This window comes from Cynocephalus volans, chromosome 11, assembly GCF_027409185.1.
Source record: "Cynocephalus volans isolate mCynVol1 chromosome 11, mCynVol1.pri, whole genome shotgun sequence".
In the NCBI taxonomy this organism is placed as follows: Eukaryota; Metazoa; Chordata; class Mammalia; order Dermoptera; family Cynocephalidae; genus Cynocephalus; species Cynocephalus volans.
In genome coordinates this window covers 67,620,674-67,631,677 of record NC_084470.1, presented here as the reverse complement: position 1 = coordinate 67,631,677, position 11,004 = coordinate 67,620,674, and the positions used below count along the sequence as shown (strand labels likewise).

The following is an 11,004-nucleotide window of genomic DNA, read 5'->3' as shown; positions in this document are numbered from 1 at the left end:
AGTATGGGTAGTGGGGGAGATGGATCCACAGGGAGAACACGGGCACAGCATGGACAGCTGATATGCCCTGCCCCCCAGTCAGCACAGGGTCACTCAGTGGAGACTGGTCAGGAATAGAGAGCTGCAGGGGGTACAGTTTGCAGAAAAGACTCAGGCCCAGACCAGAGTTTCCATACAACCCAGGTATACTGGACTTCACAAGACCTGGAAGTGCCCACAAGGTCAACAAAACCTGAACTGCACAAAAAGTCTTCCCCAGAGAATCAGCAGCAAAGCAGCAATTTAACTCAACCACAGGGCTCAAATGATGGTTCCCACAGAAAGTTCCCCCATTTTAAAGTAAGCAAAGGACAACAAATTAGTTCCAGTGCAGAGTTTAAGTGGTGGAGGTAGCTAACAATCCAACACAGAACTGAAAGAAAACAAAAAACACACAGATCAGAGACAGAGTTTGATATTAGCCAGTAAAGGTCTAACACCACCAAAGAACACCTATAAAACCCAGAAGGACCGGAAGCCCCCCAGGCTCCAAAGCCAAGGTGGGGGCAGGACTGAGGGCCTCAGCTGTAGGCCCCTGACATCCACATCAAGCCCAGCAATGACCACCAGGCTGCTGCTGGAAGCACCCCAAACTCCTGAGCTGGGGTGGTAGGGTGCTGAGGGCCTCAGCCATGACCCTCAGCCTGATGTCTACATCCAGGCCAGCGACCACCAGACTGCCACTGGAAGTGCCCCAGGTTCCTGAGCCAAGGTGGGGGCAACCAAGGGCCTCAGCCATGCCTCCCCCCCCACATCCGCATCCAGCCCAGCCACAACCACCAAGCCGCCCAGGGCTCCCCTGCCAGAATAAGGGGGGTGCCATGGGCCTTGACCACGCACCCGTCTTTCCTCCTCACACCCTATCTCCCTCCCCTTTCCCCTCTACCCCTCCCTCCCAGCTGCTCCACATCTTAGAATGTAAAAATAATAATAATAAAATTTTTTAAAAACCCAGATGAAGGATATGAGAAGGAATTGTGTTAGAAATAAATAAATAAATTAGTTATAGAAGAATATAAGTGGTACCTAATTTAAATAGCAAGACAGGATTGTTAGCTCTTATTAAGAGGCAAAATATAACACAAAAGAAAATAGAGTCAGGACAGGTAGGAAGGAAGCTTTAGATATGCTGTGTGACTCTATTCTTTATGTTTGCAAAAGGTGCTACAAAAAGTTCTCATTTGAAATACTTAGCCAAGCTACATACAACACATTTTCTTGACACGGTTTATTTTAATAAAAAATACAGCTGAACATTTATCACAGATTACATGAAACTATACACAATGACATTCTCTCTGCATAGTAACCAACACTGATGTGTGTACTTGAATTTTTAAATGGATTATTTATAATCCTTTAAAGTGCAATTTATTTAAAGATTTAAGCAAATCATAGGATAAAGGATCTAATAAATGAGTAACATTAAAAAGATGATGTATTTGGATAAATCTTCCAAAAATCGGAGTTGATTTCTATGGATTTCAAATTTACTTGTCATTACTTTAATAATGACACTTCCCAGCCCCCCAAACCCAAACTTGACTTAATTGCATTCTGAGGATTAAGATCTTCTAATTGGCAAGAGTTTTTTTCTGATGTTAACATTTATTTTTGTCTGTTTCTCATATATTCTAACTAAAAAGAACTGTGAGTCTAGAGTAGTTGCTTTAGCAGCCCTGAGTTCTATAACCACAACGATATTCCTGTTAGAACTGAAGAGAACATTACGAACTTACCCCATCATATTTCAGGGGAAAATGAAGAACTCAGTTGCTTCTCTGACTGGGCTAGTGTTAATATCTGAGATGAAATAAAGGTAGCAAAACTGGGAGTTATCTAAGAAACAACCAGAAACTGCCTTAGAGAAATGAACGAGAGAAACTTTCTAAGAGCTGTCTGACAGGGTTAAAGAGGGATTGCAACACAAAGGTATTCACTGCTGTGATTGAATATTGTCATTTTTTTCTGTTCATTTCCTTTAGTTGGTATAAATATTGATTCTAATATGACGCTGCCCCAAAAAGATGCCCATTAGTGGATGAACAAGACTCCTTTACAGTGGTAATAAAGGAGCAAAATATTTCTTAAGGCAGCAATCCAGCCCAACTTTATTCAACTTGAAGAATATTTCCCTCTTGAAAAGCCTCTTACACGAGCATCTGTAAAATAGTGTGTGCGGTGCTGGCTCAGCAATTATTCATCCAGGAAGAGGGTAGGAGAGAAAAACAATAACTTTCCCTCCAAGTGTAAACAGGAAGCTTCAGCCGATCTTAGGAGCGCTGTGATCATTGGTTTCGGCTTTCCTCAAAGTTCCTTTTTGGAAATTCTGGATGGAGCTTAGCAAGGCCCCTCGGCTCACACCATTCACAGCCTGGGGCAAGAGCTGTGAGGGCACCTCTGTGCGCACAGGAGGCAGGGGAGCTGCTGGTGGTGGAGGCGGAGGTGGAGGAGGAGGTGGAGGTAATGCAGATATCCCTGTGGAGGAAAGAGGGGGAAAAGGGGCTAATCAGTATGCACCTTCCAACTGCCCTGTGCACAGGCTACTCAGGATGGACTTTGGTGAGACTGCAAATGTTTTCCTCAGAGGGACCAAGATACCCAGTACTGTAGGATTTTTTAAAATACTGAACAAAAAAGCTATAAGCATCAAAGGGGAATTAATTAAAAATTGCTGTTTCTCTCAAGTAACAGTCATGTGAGAAAAGACTTGGAACAAACATCACAGATTACATGAAACCATACACAGTGACATGCTCTACATAGATGAAGCTCTGACCCCATTTCCAAATTTTAGTAATGGTCCCAAAAGAAGGGTTCCATCGGCTGCTTTAGTCAGGTCCTGGGCTGCTCTACCTACTTCTGAGTTAGCAATTAAAGATAGACATCTGTAAGCACAGGGTTGGGCTACTTGAATGTCAATTACTCTTAAAGATGAACAGTTCTTTAGCTGCTCCAATACACAATATTTGAAGGATGTGATTTAATATAAAATGACAAATCACTCAGTATTCTCGGCAAGGAACCAGTCAGTGCCCATTGGGCTAAGAATTCCCCAGAGGAGCCTGTCTCAAATAATCATTTCCTATTAGATTGCATTAAAGAAATACAAAATGCTAACAATCGTTAGCAATGCAAAGCAAGGGGCAGAGGAGTCTTTCCCTGGCAATGACACCATCAGGGAGGAGTCTTTCTCAAGTTCTGTTCTCCCCACTGTGGCCCAACCAAGGAACAGAACGGAGCTGCACCAAACACACATCTCTGCAGAAGCATCAGGAGAGACTGGAATGTCGAGCTCTACCCTAGTGCGTAAGGAGAGGGAAACTGGACAGGTATCTAAAACTTTCCTCAACCTCCAAGCACAGAGACATTTGCAACTTGAATTTTATATTTTTGAATCAATGAATGAATTGTTCTTTCAAGACAAAATAAACACTGAGCACAGAAAAAGAAGAGGAAGTTGCCCCATCTCCTGTGAATCTTTCAGCTCTCTGAGATTCCACCTGTCTGTTGCTGTCTCTACCCTCTACCGCCTCCTAGGGCTACAGCAGGGAGACATTCTGCTCGGTGGTTTCCCCCAAACCGAGCTGTGGTGATAACAGGTAAAGACACCTACTGCCACTTGAGTTTGTATGGGTGAGTGGTTCAGCTCACCCATAAAATACTCAGGTAAGTATATCCTTTTCACCAAGTGTGACAGGCAATGAGTAAGGTCTTGTAATTCACAGAAAACCACTTACCTTCCTTTACATCTTTTACCCAAACCTAAGGTAGCTGAAATTAAAGAATTACACAAATATACACACTCATGCTCTGCAATCTTGGAATTGTCAAATAATGATAATAAGCAATACAAATAGAGACTAAATACAGACAAATGAACAAAACGTAATTTTCATTGGTTCTACACAATAACCAATGAGCGAAGTTCTACTATGTTCTATGCTAGGGTGGATTGTTGGAAAATGTTTCTGGTTTTATGTCACAGGTTTATAAAGATAAAAAGGACTTTAAATCTGAAGTGACTGTTGAGCTAAGAAAACCAGGGAGAATAAGCATCTCATATAAACATTCCTCTAAAGAGGACTTTTGGATAGTGACTAGTGAAATACGAGGAGGAGAGAAGACCTCTGCTGAAGGCTCTTGGAACTCAGAGTCTCTTAACTGCAGCACTAAGCAGGCCCAGAGCAGTGAGCTCTGCCCGCCTGGGGGTGACTGTGATAACGCCCCTTACCCAGGCACTCCCCACCCAGTGTCCAGAAAAGGGCAGCGGAATCTGGATTTGGCATTCAGGGCCCAATATGTACCAGAAGGAGATCCAGGGTTTCTGCCTCCCAGCTTTGTGTTTTGACCCCTGGCAGAAGAATCACTGCAGAGTTAAAGACAAGAAGACAGGCTCTGTGCTATAGCAGCTCTTCGGGGTTCTAGTAAAGGCACAGAACTGTCCACCCAGAGACAGGCTATCTCTCCAGCCCAGGATTCTGGAAGGCTAGAGACAGGCCTCGGGGGCTGGGCTCAGGGGAATGGCACAGAACAATACTGTTTGGCCCCATGGGAACCATCCCTTGACTTTGGCCTCATTAGCAGGTACTTGAAATTAAAAGTGCAAATGCACCACCAGAGTTTGGGAGTTGGGGGTGGTGTTCAGTAAATGGATCTTCATTTTTTCGAGTAAAGGCTGAAACTGCTGCCACGTTAGATGATCTCTTTGGAAATGTAGGTCGAATAAATAAATACACCGTCCAAAGTGCTACAGGGTAACCTGTGCCCGTAAAGCAAATGGATGCTGAGGGCTGGGCGAAAGGAGAGGCTGCTCACCAAAGGGGTAAAGAGCAAGATCACCCTGATGTCTACTCACAGAGGGCTGGACCAGTTCCAAACCCAACTTGCCAGCTCAGAACACTCTGGAAGGGGAGGAGGTCCAGGAGTCAGGTCAAAACTGGAGGAGGCAGGAACACAGAAGTGGGACTCACAGTATCGGACTACGAGTCTCATGGATTGTCTTTTTCTTCTTTGCCTTTTCCATGTTCCACAAGCTTCCTTTAAAGGTCTGTTGGGGCTTAAGCTACAACACACTGGTAACCAGGGGAGCAGGAGAGACTGGGGCAGGGAGACAAGGGACAAATGGAAGTTGGCTATGTAACCTGTGACAAACCTGGGAACAAATGCTTAGTGCCTGAGCTCCCTCCACTCCTAAAGTGTGAAGGAGCTCCTCCCACCGAGGGGCCTCCAATAGCCCTTATCCCCAGGCCACAGACAGGAGTGGACAGATTTGATGTTAGACTGATGGGTAACTGAATTCCAGGATGGGGGATGCTCCAAAACAGCGTAACTAATTATAACCAGGTCAGTCCTGATCTCTCCCATCCTGCCCTCTCTTAGTCAAAAAACCCTGACAGCCAACTATTCCACCTCCCCAGAATCTCCTCCACCAAACCAAATGGGAACCTGGCAATCCAGCAGGGGCCCTGGAAGAGGGCACAGACTGCTCCGGCAAGGGCATAGGTTCCATCTAAGGAGGAACGTCATGCCAGAAACATCTTTGAAGGCCTTGTGGAAAGGATGGCTGAGGGTCCCTTTTCCTCAGGCCAATTTTAGCAGTGGGTAATCTACAGGTTTCTATAGCTCTGAATGCTTTTGTGGTCCACACATATAGGTGAGGAGGCCAGGTGGCCACCAGACCACACTAGAGCACAACCAGACCTGCCAGCTAGCTTCAGCGGGGAATGAAGAGCCATGACCCCTGGAAGCAGGCAGCCCCCAGCTTTTGGGAAGCGCCTTCGCCTTTTGCCTCAGGCAGATGAGGAGACTGTACGCATGTTACAACTCAAGAATTAGTAAGGATGCTTAAAAGAACTGTTTCTCCCCATCATCAGTTATAAAAGCCTGTAACCAAGAACTCCAATGCTTAACACCCTTTTCCCTTCATGGGAGTAACTAGGAACCAACAGGACTTTGAGAGTCATGGATTCTAAAATTAAAATATACCAAAATGCCATGCAGTTGATTTGTAGGTTTTGGAGCTGTACTTTAAAACTAAAATCAAAGTGAAAATGAAGATTTTGAAGGTCATGATGAAAATGAAATGAACATAGATGAAGTCTCTTGGGTACTTTTTAAAGATGCTGTATTTCAATTAAATGTCCAGATAAGAAAATAGCCTCAAATCTGCTTTCCCACTTGCACATCACTTCAATGACCTAGGCACATTGGGTCCTATTTCACATACAGAAACAGAGCATCTTTAAAGTTAGAGAAATCAGCATAGCTTACTTTACCGAAAATTCACGTTCAAAATGGTGCATGCTCTACTGAAAACAGCAAAGAGAAAGAAAGAGAGAAAGGGGACACATGTCATTATTCAGATTTTAGTGTCATTTTATCAAATAGTAACAGACAATAAAATATTAGTCTGAATCATATGCTGATTATTCTCACTGCAAAGCTAGGATATAACTTCAATTAACCACAAAATAACCACAGTTATGACCCTTTTAGGACATAGCACACATACTAATCATCAAGTCACTTTCCTCTTCACGTTCTTTTTTTTCTGAGACAATTGGGTGATATTCTTATTTATTTACAAGCACAGCACTCACTTCAGAAGAGCCATGAAGATTTTATCTCCTCTGAAGAGCAGAATGGATGTGAAAAGTGTACTTAGTTCTATTACTCAACAAGGACAATTTATCAAAAGGGAAGAAAAAGGAAAACTCACCACTTTTTTCCAAGCAAGTCTTTTATAGTCTAAAACAGAGACTTGTCTCTTTAAATTTGGGAAGAGCAAGAACTATGGGGTAGGTCTAAGACTGAGCTTCTGCCTCCCAGGAGGGCCCTGTGGTATAGGGGCTGAATTGGGCAGTGAAGCTTACCTAAGGCTATAAAACCATTTAAAAAGAAAGCAGCAAGGCAAATGTTTCTCTCATCTCCTTTTAAAATGACTAGATTCCAGGTTAAATGTGAAGGATCATGCCTTCCCAGAAAGTGAATCCCAGAGTTCCTAATGAACCCACTGCCTGGAGGAAAATCCTTTCCCCCTCTTCAGGCTGGGAAAGGAGACCCCATGTAGGGTGGGGCAGGGCAGGCTGACTACTCACATCCAGGACAGCTCTGGAAGAAACAAAGGATGCTGAGAATACTCCTCCTCCCTTCCCCCATACCCTGCACCAGGGGAAGAATCTGGGAAGAGCTCCCATACTCGGGACTTGGGCTTGGGAGTGGGGGAGGAGGGCTGGGAGTGGGCAGGTGGCGGCAGAGGCAGTGGGCAGGAGAGCAGAGCCAGCACAGTCTTCAGAGATGCACTGCAGAGCAGTCCTGTTCATCCAAAGATGGCCACTGCTTTGTGTATGTGCAGCTTACAACAAAGAGAGGCAATTCTGAATGGCCAAAGACATGGATTTGAGCCTAAATGGGGTTCAGAATTTAACTTGGCTAGGCAAATCTGGAAGCTTCAACATTCTAAATAAATTCATCTTTTTTGTGTGTGTGTGTGCCTTACTATGTCTTTTTTTTTTTTTTTTAATTAATTCTTATCCCTCCTTAAGCTCTCACTCATGCTCTGTGCCATAAGGCTCTTTTTCTCCTTCCTCTAGCTCTCCAGATTCAAAACTCCCTTTCTCTCCACTCATTCTTATAGAATGGGTTTTCTACAAATTGCTAGCTTTCTCTCCTCAAAACTATTGCTTAAAGTATAAACAGCAAGCAAGCAAGAAGGGCTAGAATTCTGATTGCAGGACCTTCATAGCTTATATTACTTGTCATACCTAATAAAGAGCAGGAATTGTTTTAAAAGACAGCTTCAAAGAATGAAAGATACTTGACCGAGGTCACAGTGGGAAAGTGGTAGAGCTAGCACTTAAGCCCAGGTTTTCTGATTCTTTACTCGGGGTTCTTTTCACTCCAGCCGAGCACAGTGTTTAACAGCACAGCCTTGCAGTGCACCCTGAGGAAGGCAGGCACTCAATAAATAAATAAATCTGTGGGGTAAATGAACAAAGAGAACCAAGTTCAAAACCTGGCTCTAGCTCCCCACTACTTGTATGACCTCAGCCAAAGTCTCTAAACTCTACTAGAGCCTCAGTATCTTTGTCTATACAATGAAGCTATACTAGAATCCACTCTCATTGAATAGAAAGGTATTCATGAGGATAAATGAAACAATGACTATCAATCACTCAAGACAGTGCCTGGCACAAAATAAGAGCTCAAAATATGTTATATATGACTATTAAAAACAACAACAATGCTTATTTAGCTTTCCTAAAATATCCTTTAGCAAACCCATTTTTTAAAAAAAAAGATAGCAAGGCAACAGGCCTATTTACTTCCAAAGGAAGGTAGAAGGAAATATTTGTGTATGTATAAATCGGCACCTTTTACGCCACTCAGACAGATCTATGAACACAGAGTATAAATATTAGTTGGTGACATTTTTACCATGAAATAAGTCAGGATAAAGAATTTTACAGTTCTTAAAAGGGTGACCTTCCTGAGGCAAGAAACAACCTTTAGCAGAAATAAAGTGCTAGATATGTTCTCACTGAAAAAAACAGGTGTCATAGCAAGAATATTAGAGAATCCCACCCCACACTGGGTGGACTTGACAGCAGACAGAGAAATGATATTTCTCCTGTCAATTTGGTAAGGACCTCAGAAGAGGCCTGAAGGGAGGCAGTTGCAGGAAGAAAAAGGAGAGGGACCAGCCCTCACACAATTGCTGAAAAGGGCTCGTAAGGGTAAGACCCCTTCACTTAGAAACTCTGTCACTTCTGCCCCATCCTAAAAGTAACTGAGATTGGACCACCTTTAGCTACCATAAATCTGCTTAAAACAGATGCTTTCAGAAAAAGGCCACTGCTGCTAAATTCAACTTGCCAGGAGCTGAGCAAACCGCCCAAAGGCAATGGATTTAGATTATGCTTGATTAGAAGGAACTGTGAGATGGTCTCTTCTAACTTTTGCCTTTTGCCCTTTTCAGAGGTAACCAAAACCCAGATGTGGAAAGACTTTTCATTCAAAGTCTTGGTAACTAAGAGTGTACCAAGGGCTTACTAAGTTACAGGCATTGTTCTAAGCCCCTTACACGTGGAACTTACTGAACCCTCATGATAACACGACAAGGCAGGGACTGTTATTATCCTCAGTTACAAACACAAACCTAAAGTACAAGGGAGTTAAGTGCCTTGTCCAAGGTCCCAGAACCAGCAAGTAGCAGCCCTTAAGCTTAGGTTCCCTGACCCATGTGCAGTTCTCAAGAGTTCCCAAACTGAGCTGTGTTTGAGATGCTACCTTTTGCGTAAACTCTTTTTAAATATTATAAAGCTGGAAGACACTATCCTTGACTTTGTTCCCCGACAGCATGCTTTTTTTAGAACCTGGCCTAGAAGTGAAGATGTAAACTGAAGTAAATACGATTCCAGCATCAAAACAGGCAGCCTAGAATGGGGTTCAGACTTTGAAAGAATGAGAAAGATAAGCACAACGAGAAGCCTGGCCTGCTGGCCTGCTGCCCTGCAGTGAGGAACAGTCTAAGCCAGAAGTTGCCAGCCCTAGGCTGAGAGTCCTATCCTCATGCAGTAGAGGCCCTGAAGGCAGAGCAAGCCTATGCAAATCAAGAATTTACCAAGCATCTATACAGGTAAGTTGTCATGAGGCTACTACTGTTTGATCTCTCCGATGCCTTGCATAGAACTAGTTTTTCAGGTGCAGATTCTTTACCTAAGGGGAACTGTTGGGAGAAAAAATTACCATGGTCAGACCCTGAGGATAGCATTTGCCTGAATTGTGTCTATCATTTTGGAGCCTCTGAGAGGAACTCCAAATGTGATTCCACTGAGGGGCTTATCTGTCCATCTCTGTAACCCAGGGCCAAGCACAGTCCCTGGCAAACCACAGGCTCTCAGTAAATGCATCTTGAATGTATCTTGAATGAATAAATACCGTGTGGGTGCCTGTTTAGGGCCTGAAATTCTAGGTTGCCAGGCAAATACTAAATGTTATTTTTTGTGAGATGCACTACAAGAAATGCCCAGCAGAGGTCAGAGTGCAGTCTTTGGGGCTGAGTCAATAATTTAGTCAACAAAACATTAAAGGAGATAAAGGAAAGAAACAGCCAACACTTGCTGGGAACAACTCGTCTCCGCCAGGCATTGTGCCTGGGCCTTCACATATGTTTTACCTTTAAATCCTCACGACTCCCCTTCAAGGTAGTATAAAATTCACAGCAATGTCCCCTATCTACTACTCCCACTCACCTCAGAGGAAGTTTTTCCAGCACTGACTCTAATTACAAAAGATTCCTCTTTTTCTTCACTCATTTTAAAAGTTACCTCATCTCATGCAAACTTGCTACTATATGAGACAGGTCCCATTTAAAGCACAGGTAAATTGGAGAATTCCTCCTAAAAGTCTGAACAGATTGTAAATTCTCCGAGGCATAATATAATGGTGTGAACTGGCAGTTAACCACCCAGGACCACATCTGATGTATACAGTGAGGTCCTCTGTACAGTGAACACATACCTCACTTGTTAAAGGAGGGCTTATAGATGCTCACAATTCATTTTCTCCGACTTCCTTAATATGTCCAAGTAATGTAAAATTAGTATTCTATCTTTTAGAAAATGATTCAACATAATCTGGGCAGTGGATCTCCAGAAATTTCTGATGAGCCTAAACAGGTCACCTCTACAAAAGATGGAGAAGTCTATTTTCTGTGTTGATCAATATTTGGGGCTTTCTTATAAAATCTGCTGACAAAGTCAGACAGGAACAAGAATATCATCCCCATTGGTAGTTGCTACTTAAAACAGGCCCTGGCCCCAGAACATTCTGCAATAAGCCACAAGTAACCACCCTCAGCCAGCAAGGAGAGACACCAACCAACCAGAAGTAAGTTGTTCAAATTAGTACCTTTGCATTTTCTTGTTGTCTTTTTCTTAGGCGGGTTAGTTAGATGCATTT

The 11,004-nt window shown here is 43.3% G+C and overlaps 1 protein-coding gene across 8 annotated transcripts in view; it reads right to left on the bottom strand.

Moving 5' to 3' along the window:
* Positions 1-1,258: 1,258 nt before the first annotated feature.
* PXK (PX domain containing serine/threonine kinase like) overlaps positions 1,259-11,004 on the bottom strand; it is a 73,400-nt gene continuing 63,654 nt past the window's right edge. For 6 of the 8 annotated variants that reach the window (XM_063114980.1, XM_063114981.1, XM_063114982.1 and 3 more), the window contains one exon: positions 1,259-2,517. In XM_063114980.1, coding sequence (XP_062971050.1) covers positions 2,303-2,517 — 215 coding nt within the window. In that variant the 3' untranslated portion in view covers positions 1,259-2,302. Of the gene's footprint in view, positions 2,518-6,317; positions 6,351-11,004 lie in introns of all 8 variants that reach the window. The other 2 variants (XM_063114986.1, XM_063114987.1) reach the window with 1 other exon arrangement.